The 24,855-nt window shown below is 39.6% G+C and overlaps 4 protein-coding genes across 4 annotated transcripts; 3 read left to right on the forward strand and 1 right to left on the reverse strand.

The window, feature by feature from the left end:
* Nucleotides 1–664: 664 nt before the first annotated feature.
* Nucleotides 665–1,084, forward strand: LOC122050310 (uncharacterized mitochondrial protein AtMg00820-like). The gene has a single exon (XM_042611228.1). It carries the CDS (start codon nt 665–667, stop codon nt 1,082–1,084), a length of 420 nt encoding a protein of 139 aa, XP_042467162.1.
* A 3-nt stretch (nt 1,085–1,087) lies between these two features.
* LOC122050311 (uncharacterized mitochondrial protein AtMg00810-like) lies at nt 1,088–2,311 on the forward strand. Its single transcript, XM_042611229.1, has one exon. It carries the CDS (start codon nt 1,088–1,090, stop codon nt 2,309–2,311), a length of 1,224 nt encoding a protein of 407 aa, XP_042467163.1.
* Nucleotides 2,312–2,742: 431 nt separating this feature from the next.
* Nucleotides 2,743–20,357, reverse strand: LOC122050312 (putative disease resistance RPP13-like protein 1). Its single transcript, XM_042611230.1, has 4 exons — nt 20,095–20,357; nt 8,937–8,982; nt 3,608–4,412; nt 2,743–3,386 (listed from the first exon to the last, which is right to left on the reverse strand). The coding sequence occupies exons 1-4, from the start codon at nt 20,355–20,357 to the stop codon at nt 2,743–2,745; spliced, it is 1,758 nt and encodes a 585-aa protein (XP_042467164.1).
* Nucleotides 20,358–24,031: 3,674 nt separating this feature from the next.
* LOC122053643 (superoxide dismutase [Cu-Zn]-like) lies at nt 24,032–24,541 on the forward strand. Its single transcript, XM_042615650.1, has 3 exons — nt 24,032–24,134; nt 24,268–24,369; nt 24,474–24,541. Exons 1-3 carry the CDS (start codon nt 24,059–24,061, stop codon nt 24,527–24,529), a joined length of 234 nt encoding a protein of 77 aa, XP_042471584.1. The 5' UTR covers nt 24,032–24,058; the 3' UTR covers nt 24,530–24,541.
* Nucleotides 24,542–24,855: the final 314 nt, after the last annotated feature.

Below are 24,855 nucleotides of genomic sequence, written 5' to 3' on the forward strand. Positions count from 1 at the left end.
AGAGTTCTCCCAATACTTAAGAGAAAGTCGAATATACCATCAGTACACATGTGCCAACACACCACAGCAGAATGGTGTAGCAGAAAGAAAGAACCGACATCTTGCAGAAGTTTGTCGGAGTATGTTGCACGACAAGAATGTACCTGGACGGTTTTGGGCTGAAGCAATGAGGACTGCAACTTTTGTCATTAACAAACTTCCTCAACCAAGGTTAGAATTCATTTCACCTTTTGAGAAATTATGGAACATAAAACCTATAGTTAGCTACCTTCGAGTATTTGGTTGCGTATGTTATGTATTTGTTTCTGATCACTTACGAACCAAGTTCGACAAGAAAGCTATTAGATGTATCTTTGTGGGATATGATAGCCAAAGAAAGGGGTGGAAATGTTGCGATCCAACAAGTGAAAGATGTTACACTTCACGAAATGTAGTGTTTGATGAAGCATCTTCTTGGTGGAATCCCGTTAAGGAGGTGTTGTTAGATTCTAAAGACCTCGAAGACAAATTGCAACAAAAGATGGGAGAGCATATTGTTCAACTTCAACCAAGTTCAGATGAATCAGGAGATCCAAATGACAATGATATTGAACAAGGAGTGGCTCAGAGTCCTTGACAAACCGGCATATATCAACAACCAAATGAAGAAGAGAGACCTAGTGAAATGGAAGAATTAACTCCACAATCTCAACTCCGAAGGTCAAACAGAACACGAAGGCCAAATCCAAAATATGCAAATGCAGCCATAGTTGAAGAAGCAACAGAGCCTGAGACATTTGAAGAAGCGTCGCAAAGTCCTGAGTGGGTGATAGCTATGAAAGAAGAGATTGATGCACTGCAGCAAAATCAAACTTGGGATCTCTTACCAAAACCAAGAGATGTGAAGCCCATTTCTTGCAAGTGGGTTTTCAAAATAAAGCGTCGTCTAGATGGGTCAATCGAGAGGTACAAGGCACGATTGGTACCTCGTGGTTTCTCTCAACAGTATGGACTAGACTATGATGAAACATTTAGTCCAGTGGCAAAACTTAGAACTGTACGAATCCTTCTTGCACTTGCAGCCAACAAAGACGGGAATCTATGACAGATGTATGTGAAGAATGCTTTTCTTCATAGAGAATTGGATCGGGAAATTTATATGATCCAACCAATAGGTTTTCAGAACCAACATCATCTTGAATATGTGTGTAAGCTATGGAAAGCACTCTACGGATTGAAACAAGCACCTAGAGCGTGGTATGGTAAAATTGCTGAATTTCTAACTCAAAGTGGTTATTTAGTAACATCTGCAGATTCCAGCTTATTTATCAAAACAAATAAAGGAAAATTAGCTATCGTGTTAGTATATGTGGATGACCTAGTCATAACAGGTGATGACAAAGAAGAAATTCTTCAAACAAAGGAGAATTTATCAGTTCGCTTTCAAATGAAGGAACTTGGGCAACTTAAGCACTTTCTTGGTTTAGAGATTGATCGCATACAAAATAGAATATTTCTTTGTCAACAAAAATATTCCAAAGACTTGTTGAAAAAGTTTGGAATGCTCGAATGCAAGCCGATTTCGACACCCACGGAGCCAAATATCAGAATATGTGCACATGAAGGGAAAAGTTTAGAAGATGCAACTATGTATCAACAATTGGTAGGCAGTCTCATCTACTTAACCTTAACTCGACCTGATATTTCTTATGTAGTCAGTGTGATAAGTCGGTATATGCAAAATCCAAAGAAGCCTCATTTAGAAGCAGCTCGACGAATATTAAGATATGTAAAGAGCACAATTGATTATGGCCTTTTGTACAAAAGAAATGAAGACTGCAAGTTAGTTGGCTACTGCGATGCTGACTATGCAGGAGATTGTGACACAAGAAGATCAACAACTGGTTATGTATTCAAGCTTGGTTCTGGAACAATCTCGTGGTGCAGCAAGAGACAACCAACTGTATCATTGTCAACTACTGAAGCTGAGTATCGAGCAGCAGCAATGGCAGCTCAAGAGAGCACATGGATAATACAACTAATGAATAATCTACATCAACCAGTAGATTATGCAGTTCCAGCATATTGTGACAATCAATCAGCAATTTGTTTGGCAGAAAATCCAATCTTTCATGCAAGAACTAAGCATGTTGAAGTTCATTATCATTTTATCAGAGAAAAAGTTCTGCAAGGAGAAATTGAGATGAGACAAATCAGTACAGATAATCAAGTTGCGGACGTGCTTACAAAAGGATTAAACGCCAACAAATTTAAGATGTTCCGTTATCAACTCAGCACAATACAAAGGGTTGGTATTGAGGGGGAGTGTTGAAGATCAATATCAACTCGTTAACAGATAAACATAAAAATATAGATGGGATTATTCTTTCTCATTCAATGAATAAGATTTAACAGATAGAAATTAGAATGTGTGGTTGAGAGTATTTCTCTCATTCAATAGATAGAATTTAATTGATAAGAATTAAAATGTATGGTTGAGAGTATTTCTCTCATCCAATGGATAGAGATAAAATTTCTTGGTAGATAGAATTTAGTTTTTTGATCAACTATGTATCTTGTATGGTGAGTACTATAAATACTCCCCCTGCATTCTTGTTTTATCATCCAACGAAAAATAAAAGTATCGAGTCTTTAAGTTGAAAGTTGTTCTTCATCTTCCTTTTTTTTCCTCTCTAAAATTATGAGTGATCTTCAAAAGTGTTGTAGTGTCTTTGTAGTGTGAATATAATACAAGTAATTTATTTACTTGTTTTCTCGACATGATGGAAATTTGTCAAGAGCCAAAAATGTTAGGTCAGCCAATGAAGTTGACACCATCCAGTCTGGAAACTGTCGACCGGGGAAATTGTCGATGGAGAGACCTTCTAGGGTCGCTGGAGGACTGAGTTGTTTGCATATCCTCTCTGCCTCACTGCTTTGCTCATCATTGTTTTCATTATTGTTCATTGTCCATCCAAGAGTCAGTATCCTAAGAAATGTTTTGTTCTCAAGCACAAAGTTTGTCGTCCTTGCCCTTTCCAATTTACTAATAACCAGATCATTTAGGTTGCACAAATATTGCAACTCGTCCAAGTCACAACCACCTTCCATCATGCTCATGGAGTCACGATGGCCTACGAAAAATCCGGCAAGATTGTTGAGATTTTTCAACTTCCCAAATCCCTTTGGAAAATGGGTGAGTGGAGTACTCAAAATTCGAAGGCACCTCAAATTGCTCAACCTTGTGATGCCATCTGGAAGTTCATGCAGTGATTTACACCCCGAGAGACACAAAGTTTGCAGGTTTGCCAGATCCTTAATGGATTCAGGAAGCTTTCTAATCTTTGTTCCATCAAGATTCAAGTATTTTAGATGAGACAATTTTACAAGAGAATCTGGGAGGCTGTCTATGGATGTATCACACAAATTCACGACTCTGAGTCGCTTTAGCCTTTTAAAAATACATGATCCTCGATCAGTTTGATTTGAGGGCAATTAACCAGGTGTAGGGTTCTTAAACACTTTTGCTCTATTATCATGTGGGGAAGAGATAACACATCAACTTGGTTTGAGATGGACAAACGACGAATCTTTGTCGAAGAATTTATCTTTGTCAAAGAATTTGTACTTCTATATGGATCACCACTAATAATAATCCCTTCCTCTTCCATCAATTTTTCCCCAAAAGATCGCAAAACACCATGCATAACAAATAGTCTACCATCTTCAAATCTTTGGTCAATTTGCAAAAGGTTTCTTGCAATAAGTTCTTTGTAGTAGTCTTTTGCAGTAACTTCCATCAAACTATCTAATTCTTCAATGACAAACCCTTCGGCCACCCACAGTCTGATTATGTCAGATCGATGTGATATGCCGTGGTAGAAAGCACAACTAAGAAAGCATTGTTTGAGGTGATTGGGCAAATCCTCATAGCTCAAGTATAAAGCATTGGATAGTTTGATCTCTTTCCTAAACCATAAATCACTTTCAACAACTTTTTTCCACTCCGTCTTAGTCCTTTCCTTGTGAAATAAAACACCAGCCATCACTTTGATTGCCAGAGGAAGACCATCACATTTTCTGACAATTTCCATACCAACTTCTTCCAATTCAGAAATTATTGCATCCTCCCCATCTCCAAAAACAATCTTTCTAATTAATTCCCAACCACTGCCTTCGTCTATTTTCTCAGCAGGGTGAACATAATCTGCTCTCATTTCTCTTGCCACAACTTCATGCCTAGTGGTAAATAAGATAACACTCCTACATGAACCCTTCAAAATGGGATTTCTGAGCAACTCTCTCCACACGTTTGCACTCCATATATCATCCAGCACAAGAAGCAAACTTCCTGAAAGAAGAGGATCAAGTCTGCCTTCAACTTCTGCTTTAGTTTCAACACCAACATCATTTCCTCCTACTCCTCTCAGTACCTGTTTGAGTATCTCAATCTCAGAGTAATCCTTGGATACATGTAACTACACTCTGTTTGGAAATTGTTTTTTCACCATTTCATCGTTGAATATTTTTTGTGCTAGAGTAGTCTTGCCTATTCCGCCCATCCCAGAAATTCCCAACACAGTGCACTCTTTTTTGCTTTCCTCTATCTTCGAAATTAAGTTTTGGGTGACATCAAAAATTTGTGTCCCTACAATATCCGTCGCCACATGTGTTGGAGAGGTAAAAGATGACGTTTGTACTAGGCGGCCTTCGTGTTTTTCTTCTACTAACCTGCGTACAACATTATTATCATCATTGATTTCGTTGAGTCTATCATTAACTCTTCTTATTTCATCACAAATGTTTCTGCAGAAGTTCAAGTGTCCTCCTGAAGAAGCAGATGGCTGAGCTTCTAATAATCTTCCACCTTCGATCAAGCAACGATCAAATATGTCCTCTGCATCATACATGACGTCTTTTAATTCCTTCACCCAATTGTCGATCGCAGAATCTCTATGGCTTCTTCTTTCTGCATCTTGAATATAGATTCTGATTCTTGATAATTTGCTATGAAGTCTCTCAATTTCTTTTTTAACCCCTAGTACTTTACCTATCTCTCCCTCGATAAAAACAGATAATTTTCTAAGAAATATTTTAACAAAAAACTCTAGGACCACTGCCATTTCTTGAGACGGATGAATCAACTACTCAAAGTCAGCTCAAAATTTGTCTTGGAATACTTACGGCCTATGCTTGCATTCTTATCAACTTCTGTTTTCCCTTATGAGAAAAAGAGAGTCTTTATACCAGAAATTAATTGTAAAGAAGTAACAAGAGTACTTGATAAGATTGATTAAACATCTTAAATGAATTTTATGCGAAAGAATATCAGAAGAAGAATTTATGGGGAAAAAATCATATTGCATTGAGATAGTTGAGATAGTGGCTAGCCAAACTTGCACAACAATAACTAATTAATCAAATATTATTGACAGTTTCTCTAATAGATCTGAATGAGAAAAAATAACATTAAAAAATCTGTATTTTAAAAAATATATATATATCAAAAGGGTGTTAAAAATGTATGCACGGATTATTTGTTAATTAAATAAAAATTATAAATTATTTTATGAAATTTAAATTTATTTAAGGATATGATTAATTATATCTTATAAATTCAAAATTTTATCAATGGAGATTATCAAATTCTTTTTCTACAAATTTAAATTATTTTTTTAGTTTTATTGGTTGCAATTATTTCCTTATTGTGTTAAATAATTTTAGGAAATTATAAAAAAAAAATCTTATAAATTTATGGATGTCATATTTTTATATTATTAAATATTTTTTTTAAAAAAATATTCTTTTATAAATTTAAATAAAATTTATTCTTTTATGAACATGATTAAAAAATTTTAAATAATAATTTTTATTAATTATATTTGTTTAAAATTTTATTTTTTACCCAATATTAATTATATTTGTTTAAAAAATTATAAATAAGGGCATCTTTCAATTTTTCCATAAACTGATTTGAAAAATTAAAATTTTCTATTTTATTTGATCTTGTCCAATAATTTAAATTTAATTGACGTAGGATGTATCTTTTTCATTTGAAAAATTCTCAAGTCAAACAAATCTGGTTTAGAACTGAAATGACCGATTGACAATGCAATTGAAGTAGTAAATATGTACATGCAATTTAAAAATAATTCTATAAAAAAATGTTTAGGTCCAACCTTTTTTTGTTTTTTTTTATAAATTTGAATTTATATTTTTTATAGGCACGATAATTTTATTTTATAAATTTAAATCTTTCTTTCTACTCTCACCGATTCTCTAGTTGTATTATTCTATTTTATAAATTATTTTTGTATAAATTTTATAGATGTATGAACATCGTCGTATATTAATCTATAAAATTAAATATTTATAAACTTGAAATTTTTTTAATAACTTGGACCAGTAAACCAATCTGTTTTTCTAGATTTTATAAAGCTTTCTTCTTTAAATATATCTTTACCCAAATTGAATTGATAGATCAGACATTTTGAGGAAGAAGATCTACAAAATAGTTGAATGGTATTTGAGTTTGTTCAGATCTTCTTCTATAATTAAAAAAGAAAAGAGTTTGCATATCATCCCTACTTTTCTAGCCACCTTAATATCTGCCATGCCCAAGTTTATGCATACCAGAAGTAAACAATAATCCAGAAAGTGAAAGAGAAAGAGAAATAGCATACCTCACTCACTGAAGATTGAAATGTAGAAAAAGTAATGGATAGAGCTGCTGCATCATCTCCTACTTTTCTATCCAAAGCTATTTCACTTAATTATCCTGCTGTATAAGAAGAGGTCAGAACCCTTGTTGATTGTACACAAGTAGCCCATGTGCAATTACATTATTCATTCAACTATATACGTACCTCCATGTTCAGACCCCATCGGCACACTGTGAATATAAAATAATTATATTTATAAAGAAAATATAAAAAGTAAGATTAATCAGACTATTTAAGAAGTCAATTATATAAAATATTTCCATAAATAAATAAATTTAGTCAGATTTTAATCAACTCTTATAAACATGCACGCAAAGACAAGGCATGCACAAAGAGACAAGACACCTCATACTCCAAAACATACACATAGAGACAAGACACCCTTTATTTTATTTTTATTTTTTACTTCGATAGGAACATATAATTGCATATACTCTTTTAAAGTTGAGATAGACACAAATTGTAAAAAGGAATAAGACATGAAGTGATTTTGTCTCCAAACACAAGCTCAAAGTCACAGAGGTTGTGAAACAATGGAAAAACATTCTCTCATCAAATGATGGAGCTAGAAAATCAAGGTATAGGAGGAACTAATTGCATGCACGTGCTCAAGGGGCTATGAATGTTAACAATCAAATAGGTCAGTATAGTTCAAATGCAAGTGTGGTGTGTGGTAAAGGAATTCCTCTATATATTCTTGTACTCTTTTCATATCCCTTTTGAAGGATGTCTTGCATTGTCTAGCTCAATTTGTAGTTAAAGATGAAAGGTTTGCTTGAATATATAATTAACTTTCAACAACAAAATTCTTCAAATCAAATTCGCTCACTAAACAACTGCAGTGTGCTAGATCTCTTTCTTTTCTTCACTGCATTAGGTACATGAGTCCAAAACACTTTGAATGACAAGCATCCAATTTCAGCTCACGCACTGAGTTTGTGACCAGTGCAGAGTAAGAAGGTCGCGTGAATATTTATGTTCATTATTTCACTCGAGTGGTAGAATTAATTAATACTGGTAGATGAGATGAGTAGTACAACCTCTGCGTTAAATGCTGGTTGACCTTTGTCTCCATTCCATTCTCAGAGGAAGAAACCAAACCTAGAAAGTAAATGCCGTTGAAAAATTAGTTTTTGATTATTAATAGGAATAAGACAATTATTTCATGAGTAGATCATTGTAAATTAATCTCTCGAGGAAATAAGAAATTAATGTTTAATAAAAATTTGATCGATATGATTGAACGGAAGTTTGATTCATACATAAGTTGAATTTATGGATGAACACTAACTCGAATATATGGAACTATCGTAGGATATGGAATTATGATGATTTTTTTATTAATTAATTGATTGATTAAAACATTTATGATTGTGATATTAATTAATTGATTAATTAATATTTATAATAGATTAAATATAAATAATTAATTAGATTAATTAATTAAATTAATTAATTATAATGATAAAGTTTAAGTGAAAAGATTTAAGAAAAAAGACATCTCATATCTTTTCACCTCTTGGAAGAAACCTTTCAAGAGTAATCCTTCATCTCTATAAAATAAACTTTATTCGTTCTACTCAATTTTCAAATTGTGAATTCTCCTCTTGAACTCTCTTCTCTCTCTCCATTCTTAGGAGTTTCAAAGCTTCAAAAGTTCGACAATGTTCGAAATTTAGAGTACTCCTATTTCGAGATGCAAGTCATTATATTTTGAGAGACGATTGTCAATAAATCGTAAACAGCTGAGTGGGACAATATCATCTTAAGAAAAGAATGTCTAGCCTTCACCTTGACCTTAATACTCTTATCCTTAGGGATAATTTTACTTAAAGGCGATATGTCAATATCCGAAAGGATATTTCATTGACCGATGAGATTAGGTCTTTAACGACGATACTAAAAAAAGTATATCTCTTACTTGAAAGGGTACATCGATAATTGAAAAAGAAAATCAAAAATATAAAATGAAACAAAATACACATCACCATATCAAATTTCATTGATTCAAGACATTGAATCATCATCGAAATAATTAACCGGATACATTCGTGAATCAATACTAAAGATCCACATACACATGTAAAGATTTTCTAACAAATGCAACGGGGTCAATGGGCCCCATCGCTTGCCACGTTGGACACACTTGCCTGCAAAGGACTACCATGCATGCATCAACATTGACACCACATTCCCTACCTCCCATCTCTCTCTCTCATTATATATGATTTTTACCTGGAGACGGCGCCACGTGAGAGCTGTCCTGAGCCACATACTACACCTAAAAAAAAAAAAAAAAAAAAAAAAAAAACTAAAATGAATTTAAAAAAAAGTCATTACAAAATTGTATGATGAAAAAAATTCATCATCAATCTACCGTCACTAGATTTTGTCACGAAATTATAAAAGTTCATCATAAATTTTACGATAAATTTTAATTTTCATCGACGATTTTATTATAAATATGTGATGAAAATTAATTGATCGCAAATTCATAATCTCAAATCTTACATGCATAAGCGATCAAATTTTTATGTTGATAATTCAGAATATAAGTTTTTAAAAATACTATCATAAAAAAAATAAATTATAACACTAAAAGTTACAATGTAAGAAACATAAAAAATAAAAATTATATATTAACTCATAATATGATGATACTTTTGGATAATGTAGTAAAATATATATATGAGTTGTCTGTTATTCTTGATTAGTTAAGTATTTTTGCTTACATGATTCACTTGGTCGACCAAAATAGTTAAAAATTAAGAACGAGTTGAAATTAGGATCAATAGAACTCTTATCATTTCTTCCTAGTCTTCACCTTTTGCTCTGAATGTGGGACTTAAAATAATATGATGCAAAAGTTGTTACGTCCTCTGTAATGTATGCAGTAATAATAGAGGCTTCAACTCATATATTATTTTGCACTTTTTTTTTCAAATGATATAGGAATATGATAGTTGATCCTGTTCGAAAGTCGAAGAGATGGAAAGTCGGGGATGTGGCGCTCCCGCTGACCACACGTAGACTCCGCTCGGACTTGCAACACAAACTACGTCAGTGCCGAGTCAGAGGAGTCCCCGACGTTGGCCCTCTGATGCTCAAGTCAATCACCGGCGATGGAGTATAAAGCGGGGCAACAAGAAGACTGTAGTGCAAACGGTGAATATTGCATACCTCCGTCGATGCTTGGACCCCCCTTCATATAGAGCTTCGGTAGCGTGCGCACATGCTTTCCAAGGTGAGCACGCTTCACAAAACTTTCCTTGAAAAGACTTGTCAGTAAAGGGGGGTCCAAGCATGTACGCACGCTAGGCCGAGCGGGTTGACCGCTCAGTCGGCCTTCCGCCGCTTTGGTGCCCCGTCCGGTCGGCCAAAACCTCGCTATTCCTCAGTGTATGTCTGCTCGACCGAAGGTCCACTAAGTTATTGTCGAGGCGTGCTACCAGGCCGAGCGAGGTAGCCGCTCGGCTTAGCTTCTGTACGTCGTCTCCCTTGAGCGTCAGTTGGTTAACTTCTCTTTGTAGCAAAGGCGACGGCGAGTCGGAGTCTTCTCCACGATTGGGGCATGCTTTGCCCGGCCGGACGATGCCATCTACACGTTGACTGCCATGACTTTGACCTCCTTTGACCTCCACCGTGGTCGTAGGGGTGGGCCTCTCATTATCACTGTATCACATGCCTCCCCCTCAAGTCTAGTCGAAGGAGGTTGTAAGTCCGACTGATAGGACAATTTGTCTGAGCAGTCTTCCACCCGATCGGCCTTCAACGCTATGTGGTTTCTGATCAGGATGCGACCGCTCCTTGCCAATCGGCCTATTGAAGGTTTGTACTTGTGAAATCTTTGCATGTGCCTCCCCCTCAAGTCTAGTCGAAGCTTGTCGTTCGGCCATAGGTATGCTCCCTCAATCTGATCGGTACAACGAAGGTTTGTACTTGTGAAATCTTTGCTTGGACTGTCTTGGGCAAGCGCGAGCCAGGCTTACGTCACCCAGATCTTTAGGAAATCGTGCAAATCTTTGCTCATTAAGGCTGAGCATGCTTCCATGCAGTCATTAAATATCAACCCATAGCGATGCGCCACGTGTCCTACCCACTACTGTCGCACGCCTGACGTGACAGGTGGATATCGACTGTGATGTGACGTTTGGCAGTTCAAATTCAACGGTCAGATCTCAGCCTAGGTTTCCACGACCTAGATAGGATGGCTCCAGTCGGCCGACCCCGAAGCATATATGTTAGTTAGAGCCCTAGAGCCAATCATTTGATGATTGTATGGACTCATGTATATCATATTCTTGTATATTAATAAAGGCATTTGTTTGGTTATTATACTTATTTATATTAGTGCCAAATAGACTAAGTATAATAGCGTCCTTGAGTAGAAGGTTCATACCTATATCAATCGATTAGTTGAATCGATAGTGAGATGATATAGGGAACACTACTCTAAATCATTCCTAGTCGAGTATTAGCATTCAGGGACAATGTTAATACAATAAGACTAGCATGTAGGTCAGCTCGATGACTTGATCTCACAAGTCATGGATATAGAGATATCAAGCTAACACATGGGTATGCATTAGAGAATGTATACTGAATGACCCGCCATGAGAAAGTATCATGGATCGTTATATGAGTGTCATATACTTTCTCATGTGGCTATTAGTATGACTATTAGTCCTTAGACCTGAAGTCACCATGGATCCCTACATAAGGAGTTATGTAATTTACTTTAGTACAACGTCACCCGTAACTGGGTGGACTATAAAGGCGATTACTGGGTATATAACGAATTATGTAGAGGGATGTGAGTGATGTAGATGGGATCTATCCCTCCCATATGACGGGAGCGACATCGGTATTCTTGATAGAGTGAGACCACTAAGTGCATCGCCATGCCCAAATGAGTCAACATTAGATGTTGAGCTCATTTGATCGAGTGAGTCTACTTGGAGTTCAAGATTTAGATTGATTAGAGGATGACACGGTCTATGCCTCATATTGATCAATCTAGATGTCTAGGATAGAAGGACACTTGTCATTATTTTGTGAGGAGTCACAATTGGTAGTCACAAGGTGATGTCGGATCTCGACATTCTTGTAACATGGGTAGTAATGATGTGTTGCTAGATACCACTCATTATTTATGCTCCTAAATGGGTTTAGGGCATTGCCAACGTTACAAGAACCTATAGGGTCACACACTTAGGGCAATTAGATGGAGATTAGGTTCATATGATGAACCAAGAGGATTAGATTCATTTGATGAATCAAATTGGATTAAGAGTAACCCTAATTGGGCTAATTTGAGTTCGACTCAAGTTGATTCATGTGTTCAATGAGTCTAATTTTGATTTTGACTCATTGGATCAATTTAATTTAATGAATTAGATTCATTAATTTAAGTTGACTCGAATCAAATGGTTGGATTAGATCCACCATGGTAGAGATTGAGTCAAGTTTGACTTGACTTGAGAAGGAAGACCAAAGGTCAATTTTGACTTGACCTTTTGCCACCTCATTGGTGAGTTGGCATTAGGTGGACCAATAATGATGTTCCACATCATCATGGGTGCCACCTCATGGAAGTTACAAAGCCATTCTCTTTAATGGTTTCATATTAATTGCAATTAATGCAATTAATTTGGGTGTTTTTTTGAGAGTGGCCGGCCACTTTGTGTGGGTGTGTGAATTCATTTTCCCATTCAACTGGTGTAACTCCTTCTTCTTCCTTGTGTTCTTCCTCTCAAGCTCTCCCTCTCCCTCTCCCTCTCCTCCTCCCTTGGCCGAACCACATAGGTGCTAGCACACCTTGGTTTTTGGTCACCTCCATCTAGTGTGTCCGTGTGGATACTTCTAGAGGACCGACACTTGACGGTCTTGAGATCCGGCATCATTCGGACGAGCGGGACTCGCGTGGGGCGCGCATCAAAGGTATAATCTTAACTTTAGTGTAGATCTAAAGTTTTACAAACTCGTACAAGAAAAAAGTTTTTCAAAAAAGTTTTTGTTTACGAATCTTTGCACGGATCTACGGCTTTGGGTTACTCGGGGTTTCCGCGACGCGAAAAAGCGGTATCAGAGCCACGTGCAAAGACATGTACGATTTCGTTTGTATTTTTATGAAAAATATACCTTCTGTGATTTTCTGTAAAAATTGAGTTTTTAGAGTTTTTATGAGTAATTTTTCCGTAGAAGCGAAGCACAAGTGTCTCGGCACTTGTAGGCTTCGGCTACCGGAAAGTTTTCTTTTAAACGGCTTCGTTTTGCCCCAAATTCGTTTGGGACAGTGGGGTCGGGTGCCATTAGATCACAAAGGAGCAACTCACGATGGTTAGATCGTGGGTAGGGGTGCTGCCCCTAACCCCGCAAGGGGATTTGCTCCGCGATTGCACCCGAAATCGCTAAAAACGAACCCGCCGGGAAGATTTTTCCGAAACGACAATGTCTCGGCCCAAATCATTTTGGGACAGCGGGTTTAGGCGCTGTTGGATCGCAAAGGAACCCTCGCGATGGTTAGATCGCGGGTAGGGGCGCTGCCCCTGGGCCCCGCAAGGGGATCCGTTCCGCGATTGCGCCCGAAACCGCTAAACGGGACCGCCGGGAAATTTTACTCGTAAAAATTTTAAAAATTAATTTTAAAATTATAGAAAATTATGAAAATATATAATTTTGAATTATATATAAATTTTGTGATAGTCATGGCCCAAAAACCCAATATGATTGGCTGTGTTGTAATTCATAATACGGCCTGCGTGTTGTATGTTTTATTTATTCGCGACCTGCGCGTCGTGCCTTCTCTTATATTCTTGTTGTAAATTAGATTTAGACTCGAATGTAACTTGAGTTTCAAATTGTAATGTACAAATTGGAGCGGTGGAGGGTCCACACGAGATGGAGTTCCGAGGTGGGCACGAGCAACACAAGGTGGTCAAAGGGAGGCGCTTGGAGAAGCTGTTGACCCTAGGTTGACCAATCGATCTTCTCATTGGCTTGAGAAGATCGTAGTAGGGTCATGACTAAATCACAAATAGATTAATTAATTAATTAATTGTTATGTATTTGATGCATGTTTAATAATTAATTAATTAATTAGTGCTTTAACGATTAGATTAGATCTAAGTCGTGCACATGATGCACCCTTACGATTAGATTAGATCTAAGTCGTGCACAAGATGCATCCTTCTCGATTAGATTAGATCTAGATCGAACCAACTCTAAATGCCTAACCGTGCCGTGATACCTATCACTACCTCGATCACATGTATTGTTGAATCTGCCAAAGCAGAGCAATACATATTATCTTGGTAGGGTACGGAGGGACAATCTTGGTCCCGTCTATCAACGCATGGGTGAATACAAACTCAATTAGATTGACTATTCATAGTTACTCGGGTGGATCGAGTCAACTATAGGCATTCTTCCAATAGTTGGAAAGATAGGTCAAAATCACATCTATATTAACTCTCGGCCAAAGCTAACTCGAGTTTTAATATAAATGCGGATATTGATTCTATAAACAAGAGTTGCATAGAGATGTAATTGGTAATCGTTACCTACCGATCATACTAAGCCTTGGGCGTATTAGCCAAAGCTAACTCAAGGGTTAGTATGATGTGGATCTTGTCCCACAAGAATTATAGAATTCAGTGGGAGCATCATTTAATTAAAGGCCTAATTAAATGATTTTTAAATAATATGATATTTATTTCTGCAAATTTTGTTGTAGATAACCATGACGTCAAACACGAATTCCTTCTCCTGCGATCCGTCCTTGAGAAGGACAAGCTCAACGAGCAAACTTCCGGACTGCACAGAACCGAGAATAGTTCTCACCGAGAACGTAAGACGCTCGAGCACCATACCGAGGCTCCTCCCGCCAATGCCCCAAACAAAGATGCTTACAAGAAGCATCAAGATGACGCATTATGTGTCCTGCCTAATGCTCGCGACCATGAACTCGGAGCTGAAGCAACATGAGTTGATGGGCGCTTTGATATGGTTGAGCATCTTTGCCAACTATATCGAGGACAAGCGAGGCATGAGAGATTTGAGATCTCGAAGGCATTGTTTCAGTGCATGTCGAGGTCCTTATGTACTCAAGATGATTGGGTACATAGAGAATCTACAAAGACTGGGGTTCCCACTTGTCCAAGAGCTGGCCACTGATCTTGCCCTTGCCAGATAGCTATACTCAATTTGTTCTCAACTATAACATGAACGAGATTGACAAGCCACTGCCCAAGTTAGTATGTTACTAACTGCTGAGATTAACCTTAAGAAGGTTAAGCCCATTCGATGGTCCAGAAGCACAAGGGCAAGCCCAAAGGTGGAAAGTCCCAAACCAAGGGCAAAGGCAAGGAACTGCCTAAAGGAGGGGTCGCCAGGATGCTACCTGCTTCCACCGGGCACTGGAAGAGGAACCGCAAGGTATACTTGGAGGATCTTAAGAAGAAGCAAAGTGAGACTTCCACTGGTATATATGTTATAGAAGTCAATCTATCTATTTCTACATCATGGGTATTAGATCCTGAATGTGCTTCTCACATTTGTACTTGTAAGCGTTGAGAAATAGCAGAGCATTGGCAAAGGGCGAGGTGGACCTACGAGTAGGCAATGGAGCACGGGTTGCTTCTATTGCTGTAGGAACTTATCTCTGCCCTCTGGGCTTGTACTAAATTTAGATGATTGTTGTTATGTGCCTGCTCTTACTAAGAACATAGTTTCAATTTCTTGTTTAGACAAGAAAGGATACTCTTTTATAATAAAAGACAAATGTTGTTCTGTTTATTTAAAAGATATGTTCTATTGTAGTGCACCACTTATAAACGGACTCTATATTCTAGACCTTGAGAGCCCTATCTATAACATTAGTACCAAGAGATTCAAGTCAAATGACATGAACCAAACCTACCGCTCTGTCGCTTGGGTCATATAAATGACAAGCGCTTATCCACTCCATATGGAGTTTTGGACTCATTTGATTTAGAATCATATGAGATATCGAGTCATGCCTACGAGGCAAGATGACCAAGACGCCTTTAGTGGGCATAGCGAGAGAGCAACTGATTTGTTAGGACTCATACATAGTGATGTATGTGGCCCTTCAATGTCGCTGCTAGAGGCGGTTATAGGTACTTCATCACATTTATCGATGATTATTATGTGTACTTGATGACACATAAGTCTGAATCCTTTGAAAAGTTCAAAGAATTCAAGAATGAAGTACAGAACCAGCTTGGCAAGAGTATTAAGGTACTTCGATCAGATCGAGGTGGTGAATACTTAAGCCATGAGTTTCGTGACTACTTAGCTGAGTATGAGATTTTATCTCAACTCACTCCTCCTGGAACACCACAGTGGAATGGTGTATCCGAAAGGAGGAATCGTACCTTATTAGATATGGTACAATCTATGATGAGTCACACAGATCTTCCGACATATCTATGGGGATATGCTCTAGACACGGCAGCTTTCATACTCAACCGAGTTCCATCAAAGGCCGTGATAAAGACACCATATAGGATATGGACTGAGAGAGATGCCCAGGTGTCTTTCATGAGGATTTGGGGTTGTGAGGCTTACGTTCGACGTCAAGTCTCAGACAAGTTAGGACCCAAATCCGACAAGTGCTATTTTATCGGATATCCCAAGGAAACTAAGGGATATTACTTCTACATTCCCAGTCAGCAGAAGGTGGTTGTGGCAAAGACTGGGGTCTTTCTAGAAAAGGACTTTGTTTCTAGAAAGACTAGTGGGAGCACGTTCGATCTTGAAGAAGTTCAAGATGCGAACAATAGCACTGATGCCTCGATGGAAATTGAATTGGAACCACAAAGTGTTGTGGATGATGTTGTTCCACAAAGAGTTGAGGAACAACAACCAGTTCAAGTAGACATACCTCTTCGCAGGTCTGATAGGGTACATCGTCAGCCTGAGAGATACTCATTTCTCTTGTCTGACCATGACGACATTGTGCTCATAGAGGATGAGCCTACCACCTATCAAGAAGCTATGATGAGACTAGATTCCGAGAAATGGCTAGAAGCCATGAGATCCGAGATGGAATCCATGTACACCAACCAAGTATGGACTTTGGTTGATCCACCTAAAGGGGTAAAACTCATTGGGTGTAAGTGGGTCTTTAAGAGAAAGACTGACATGGATGGACCTATCTATAAGGGTCGCTTGGTAGCTAAAGGTTTCAAGCAGATTCATGGTATTGACTATGATGAAACCTTTTCTCCAGTAGCGATGTTTAAGTCCATTCGAATCATGCTTGCTATTGCAGCCTACCATGACTATGAGATATGGCAGATGGATGTCAAAACCGCATTTCTGAATGGAAACCTACTCGAGGATGTGTACATGACACAACCTGAGGGTTTTGTATATCCACAGTATACTAGTAGAGTATGCAAGCTGCATAGGTCCATTTATGGACTAAAGCAAGCTTCTCGGAGCTGGAATCTTCGATTCGATGATGCGATCAAACAGTTTGGTTTCATCAAGAACGAAGATGAGCCTTGTGTCTACAAGAAGGTTGTAGGGGACATAGTTGTCTTCCTCATATTGTATGTGGATGACATACTACTCATTGGGAAGGACATCCCTATGCTTCAATCTGTCAAGACATGGCTGTTGGACCCAAGGTTGTTTAGGCGTGATCAACAAGTTAGAGATAGGTCCTGAGATGGATTTAACCTTGGCCTAAGTGTACAGGTACTCCTTCGGTTTGCCATGCGAATTCCAAGAAGGAATTTCTGCCGATGTCACATGGCGTGAGTCTTCGAAGACTCAAGGTCCCTCTTCTAGAGAGGAGAGAGACCGCATGGATCGATCCCTTATGCCTCAGCCATAGGATCGATCATGTACGCCATGTTATGTACTCGACTTGATCTGTATGCTTTGAGCATGACGAGCAGATACCATCGATCCGGTGAAAGTCACTGGATAGCGGTCAAGAATATTCTTAAGTACTTACGAAGGACTAAAGAATATTTCTTGATATATGGAGGCAATGATGAGCTAAGTAAAGGGTTACGGTGATGCCAGCTTTCAGACCGATCAGGATGATTACCGATCGCAGTCGGGGTTCGTATTTTGCATTAATGGTGGTCGTCACCGGAAGAGTTCAAGCAGATATGAGCTGATTCTACAATGAAGTCGAGTATATTGCATCGAGGCAAAGGAGGCGTTGGATCCGAGTTCATCATTGAACTTGGGGTGGTTCCTAGCATCACTGCCCTTGAGCTCTATTGTGACAACAATGGAGCTATAGCACGGGCGAACCTCGCTCACACCAGCGGACCAAGCACATACTACGGCCCATCTCATTCGAGAGATTATCGATAGAGGAGATGTGAAGATTTGCAGAGTACCTACAGAGGCTAACATCGCAACCAAGGCTTTGGCACAGAGGAAGCATGATGGTCACACTAGGTCTTTAGGCCTTAGAGCCTATACTGATTGGCACTAGTGCTAGTGGGAGATTGTTAGTTAGAGCCCTAGAGCCAATCATTTGATGATTGTATGGACTCGTGTATATCATATTCTTGTATATTAATAAAGGCATTTGTTTGGTTATTATACTTATTTATATTAGTGCCAAATAGACTAAGTATAATAGCGTCCTTGAATAGAAGGTTCATACCTATATCAATCGATTAGTTGAATCGATAGTGAGATGATATAGGGAACACTACTCTAAATCATTCCTAGTCGAGTATTAGCATTCAGGGACAATGTTAATACAATAAGACTAGCATGTAGGTCAGCTCGATGACTTGATTTCACAAGTCATGGATATAGAGATATCAAGCTAACACATGTGTATGCATTAGAGAATGTATACTGAATGACCCGCCATGAGAAAGTATCATGGATTGTTATATGAGTGTCATATACTTTCTCATGTGGCTATTAGTATGACTATTAGTCCTTAGACCTGAAGTCACCATGGATCCCTACATAAGGAGTTATGTACTTTAGTTTCGTCAAACGTCACCCGTAACTGGATGGACTATAAAGGCGATTACTGGGTATATAACGAATTATGTAGAGGGATGTGAGTGATGTAGATGGGATCTATCCCTCCCATATGACGGGAGCGACATCGGTATTCTTGATAGAGTGAGACCACTAAGTGCATGGCCATGCCCAAATGAGTCAACATTAGATGTTGAGCTCATTTGATCGAGTGAGTCTACTTGGAGTTCAAGATTTAGATTGATTAGAGGATGACATGGTCTATGCCTCATATTGATCAATCTAGATGTCTAGGATAGAAGGACACTTGTCATTATTTTGTGAGGAGTCACAATTGGTAGTCACAAGGTGATGTCGGATCTCGACATTCTTGTAACTTGGGTAGTAATGATGTGTTGCTAGATACCGCTCATTACTTATGCTCCTAAATGAGTTTAGGGCATTGCCAACATTACAAGAACCTATAGGGTCACACACTTAGGGCAATTAGATGGAGATTAGGTTCATATGATGAACCAAGAGGATTAGATTCATTTGATGAATCAAATTGGATTAAGAGTAATCCTAATTGGGCTAACTTGAGTTCGACTCAAGTTGATTCATGTGTTCAATGAGTCTAATTTTGATTTTGACTCATTGGATCAATTTAATTTAATGAATTAGATTCATTAATTTAAGTTGACTCGAATCAAATGGTTAGATTAGATCCACCATGGTAGAGATTGAGTCAAGTTTGACTTGACTTGAGAAGGAAGACCAAAGGTCAATTTTGACTTGACCTTTTGCCACCTCATTGGTGAGTTGGCATTAGGTGGACCAATAATGATGTTCCACATCATCATGGGTGCCACCTCATGGAAGTTACAAAGCCATTCTCTTTAATGGTTTCATATTAATTGCAATTAATGCAATTAATTTGGGTGTTTTTTTGAGAGTGGCCGGCCACTTTGTGTGGGTGTGTGAATTCATTTTACCATTCAAGTGGTGTAACTCCTTCTTCTTCCTTGTGTTCTTCCTCTCAAGCTCTCCCTCTCCCTCTCCTCCTCCCTTGGCCGAACCACATAGGTGCTAGCACACCTTGGTTTTTGGTCACCTCCATCTAGTGTGTCCGTGTGGATACTTCTAGAGGACCGACACTTGACGGTCTTGAGATCCGGCATCATTTGGACGAGCGGGACTCGCGTGGGGCGCGCATCAAAGGTATAATCTTAACTTTAGTGTAGATCTAAAGTTTTACAAACTCGTACAAGAAAAAGGTTTTTCGAAAAAGTTTTTGTTTACGAATCTTTGCACGGATCTACGGCTTTGGGTTACTCGGGGTTTCCGCGACGCGAAAAAGCGGTTTTCGCGGCCCGAAGAACCCAACAATATAAGCCCATGTGTGTCGTCGCCTTCGCACATTTCGTCTTCAAATTCTTCGGCCACTCTTCGTCTATGCTCCGGCGGCGTTCCTCCTTCCTGCTCCTTCGGCGACCTCTTTCTTGTAAGCTTCCTTTCCCATCGCCACTTGCTTTCTCTTCCGGCGTTTGTCCTTCCCCATCTTCCACATTTTTCGGCGTCTGTGTTCCGGCGATAATTCAGCCAGTAGGTTTTCTGTCCTTTGAATCTCTTCACCTTCTCTTGTTTTGCGATAGCAAGTTCTTCACAGCCTCCTGCCGACATCCCTGGGCTCTGGTACACTTCTACTGAGTCCTAGTTTGACGTCGACGATGCTGAGAGTATGAAAGCCGCTTTTCAGCTTCCTCCCGAATACGAAGTTGTCCTTCCTTCTCCTTCCGAACGGTATCTAAAAGCCGCTTTTGCATCTTTAGGGACCATTTTACCGTCGGTATGCAGTTTCCGATTCATCCCTTCTATTCCGCTGTGTGTAAATATTTCCGAGTCTCCCTTCATCAACTAGTGTCGAACTCCTTTCGGCTACTGTTCGGGGTGATGGTTGTTTTTCTCCTGCACGACATTCCCCTTGCTCCCCGGCTCTTTCATTACTTTTATTCTCCCAAGTCATCCAAGCCGGGGACTTTTCTTTTCCAAGCCTGAGTGGGCTTGGTTTTCTTTGATAAAATACCGACCTCCAACAAACACTAGAAGAGTACTTCTTTTTTATACGCTTTCCCGAGCGGCCGGACTTCCCAACAAACTAGCAACTCGACGTGGTGACACAGCCTCCATTAAATAAGTACAAGAGACGATCGGACTACCTCAACGCAGCCTCAATGTTGGCCAGTTAGAAATATGACATCCACAAGCTGCTACTGGAGGGTGCCCTTTATATCTTCGGCTTGAGTCCGATCCGCACCCGACTCACGTTCAGCCTAGGTATGCGACCACTTTACTCCTTTCTTTGATTCTAACTGATTTTTTTCCTTTCGTGCAGCCGAAGTCATGCTACGTCCACGTCTGGCCAGCAAGGCAAAGCTCGCGGATGCCACAATCAACGTGACCACTGTAGAAGAATTGGAGAGCCAAGGTCTACAGTCGATCGGCTCATAAGAAGAGCCGCAGGATGAGAGCGAAGCGGCTCCCATTTTGGCTAGTGGCGGAGCGACTGGTGGCTCACAACCAGTCGTTGAAGTTGAGGGGGCTTCGGGCTCAGCCTCCTTGGCCGAGCCACTGATCAGGCGTAAAAGGCATCGGGTGGAGCTTTCATCGCACTCCGCCACTTCGGGGGTGCAGTCCGCCAAACGGGTCAAGACGTCAACCCCCGCTCTTGTCCAAGAGTCCACTGCCCCTGAGTCTTCAGATCAGACCCCCTCCCTGTCCAGTCTGCCTCAGGAAACAGTCTGCACGCCGTAGTGGCCTTCCTTCCACTAAAGTCGAAGGCTAAGAAGTCTGACATCTGGCCGGCATCTTCATCGCGGCCGTCCAGGCGGACAACTTCTGCACAGTCAGCCCCGAGTGGCCAACGCCACATTACGACTATTCTGCACCTACTGACCGAGGAGTGGCATGAATTCAACGCCGAGTCCCAAGCTCTGAAGCACCAAATTATCATCCAAGGGTCGCTCGCCCAAATATGGGTGGATGCCTGGGCCCATGCGGCGATGATACCTCTGGGGGCGCTCGCGAACAGCCATACCCAGATGTCTACTGATGTAAGTGTTAATGTTCTTTTTAATCCATTTTTGCTTGGCGCTTATATTCTCTTTGCTGCTTGTAGTACTGAGTGGAGAGTCTGACCATGTGCCAAAGGCTCGCATTTTTTGGAGGAGGAAATGAAAAAAATAAAGGCGTCGAGCGGTCAATCCTCCGCCGCTCAAAAGCAGACGCATGCCGAGGTGGCCAAACTGTGAGCCGATTTGGCAAAGAGCAACAAATTGCTCGAGGCCGAACGGGAAAAGAGTTCGAGGAAGACCACTCTTTTGGCTCGGCTTAATAAGCAGGTCGCCACCTTCGATAATAAATTTGAGTCAACCAACGTGAGGAAGAATCGGGCTATCGAAGACCTTGAGCTGAAGAATAAGGAGACCTAGGCCCTCGCCCAAAAACTCAAGGAAGCCGAAGATTTTTTGATTGTCGAGAGGACTAGCCGGTCGGTCGAAGAGGTTGCTCTTCACGGCTAACTTGCATCCAAAAACAATGACCTGGCCACCTCCAAGGATAGGCAAGAAGCCTCCCGAGCGACCTTGAAGACCTACCAAGATGCCTAGCCTAACCGGTTTGAGGCTATAAAGAAGAATTACCTCTGCTTGGATGTTTTCAATGAGAAGGTCGCTGATCGACATTTGTGCCTTTTTGATTGGGCCATCGATGGGACGATCGACCAGCTCTGAGAGGGTGGCTACTTGTCGACGGCTCTAACCAGCAGCATCATCAGCTGAGATAAACTTACCACGTTGCTGCCTGATGACGCTTTAGATTACCTTGAGTGAGGCGGAGAGTTACTGTAAAATTTTTGAAGTTTCAATGAATACTTATCCATTTGGCCAAGCTTGATCTCCTTTTATTTTTTCAATTCATGACTCCTCTGATCGTTTATAATTAGTCTATCCACCTTATCGATCCTCTTTATCTTCAGAGTTTTTATGATACTACGACCTTCCAATCGACCCTCGGTGTATCTTAAAGAATAGTCCCGAGTGGTCAATGTATTTTGAAGACTTGAGCTTTTTGAATACCACTCAACCCCAATCATAGGAGATAGGAGATCCGATATGCTGGTTAGAGATTAGTGAAGATCGTTCGACCCTGAACGAAGGAGATATGAGATCCGATATGCTAGTTCGTGACCAGTGAAGATCACACTACAACAAAAACCCTCATAGACATCGGTGGAACAACAACAGTTTGAAGCAAAACCCGATGTCTTTGAGTATTTTATACCGGTTTTTCCAAAAATCGATGTCTATGAGCGCAGATTTTCGCTCATAGACATCGGTTTTTTAGCCGATGTCTATGAGCGCCCTTTTTTTCGTTAATAGACACCGATTTTAACAACGGTTTTTTAAAACCCGATGTCAATGAACCAAAATAAAATAATATAATTTTTCCACCAATACTTAGCCAAAATTTACAACACTTCACTCTTCCCTCCAAACCTAAACCTATATCGCGCCGTCCACCGTATACCGTCGCGACGCCACCACCACTTTCCTCCTTGCCTCATCTCCCTCTTCCCCTTCCTAGATCTACGAAAGATGGCATCTTTTTCGTGGACGGAGGAGGATGTGCTACGGTGCTGCGGTAGCAAGCGTTTCGCCAAGGAGCTCGCCTCCACCTCTCCGTTTTCCAACCTCCACCACGCAATCCAGTCCGCCCACGGGATCTAGTTCAATAAGGTCGCCCTTTTGACCTCTTCTTCTACCTCTTTCTCTTTTTCAGTGTTTCTTTTTTATTCTTCCTTCCAACCTCACCACCTTTCTTCTTCCATAATTCTATCTTTATATTTGCTTTTGTTTTCTTTAATCTGAATCTCTTATTTCTGCCCCGTTGTTGTTTTGGTGCTCGATCATCTGGTAAATCTCATTTCTTTTTTCGTTTAATCCATTTATCAAAGGTATACTTTCCGATCTGAAATTTGTCTTCCATCGTATTGTTGTTTTGTTTTTGATCCTTAGGTTTTATCCCTTTTTTTTCTCGATTTTAACTTATGCGGTTGCTTTGATTTGATTTGGTGAAGAAAAAGTGGAGTTTTCTACTGAGATTTGATGGGCTCTCTGTCTATGATGGAGCGAGAGCTGATTTCGTCTCGAATTTGATGGTATTTGTTTAGCGTTTAGTCTGGCGATTGTTGAGTTGCTTTTCTTTTTGTATCTGGAAGACGAGATCGATTATTTCTCATCTAGTGGCGATGCTACTTATTTTGAGACATTTAATGATGTCTTTAACCGTGTGTTTGATGTCTGCTGTGTAGAACACCTAAGGAAATGGTGAAGGCTGTTGCTGTCTTGGGTAACAGTGAGGGTGTTAAGGGCACAATTTACTTTGTCCAGGAAGGAGATGGTGAGAAATCTATTGAAATACTACTTGTGGAATGCTAAATTCCTTTCATATCTAGGGTTTCAACTTCAACCATTTTGATTTTTCTATGAATTTGTGATCCAATCTGATTTTGGGATGTAAATCTCTGTGATAGGTCCAACCACCATCACCGGATCCATCACTGGCCTCAAGCCTGGGCTTCATGGCTTCCATGTGCATGCTCTTGGAGACACCGCCAATGGATGCATGTCAACTGGTAAAATTATTTACCTTTTCCTTCATGGCGATCTACTGAGTTACAAGTTTCTGATTGAAAGGATTAAATTACTGATTATGTACTCATGCTCTTGTATACTGCAGGGCCTCATTTTAATCCTGTTGGAAAGGAACATGGTGCTCCTAAAGATGAAAACTGACATGCTGGTGATCTAGGCAATGCCACTGTTGGCGAGGATGGTAAGTTGCTTTATCATCAGCTCATGATGTTACTTTTGTTATCTATTTTTACCCATATTTACTATAACTTTTTTCCTCGTAACAAAAAAAAAAAAAATCAAACTATGGCTTGATCAACATTTTTTACTGCTTCTCAGGATACTGATTGGTTGCAAGTTCAGTGGTACTATTCCTGTTGAACTAGGAAATCTATCCCAGCTCCAGACCTTGTTAGGATGTAATTTCCACTGTCTTACTATTTTTGCTAGCTGAGGAACAGGAGTCTAATGATTCAAACCTATGTCAC

This window comes from Zingiber officinale, chromosome 3A, assembly GCF_018446385.1.
Source record: "Zingiber officinale cultivar Zhangliang chromosome 3A, Zo_v1.1, whole genome shotgun sequence".
Classification (NCBI taxonomy): domain Eukaryota; kingdom Viridiplantae; phylum Streptophyta; class Magnoliopsida; order Zingiberales; family Zingiberaceae; genus Zingiber; species Zingiber officinale.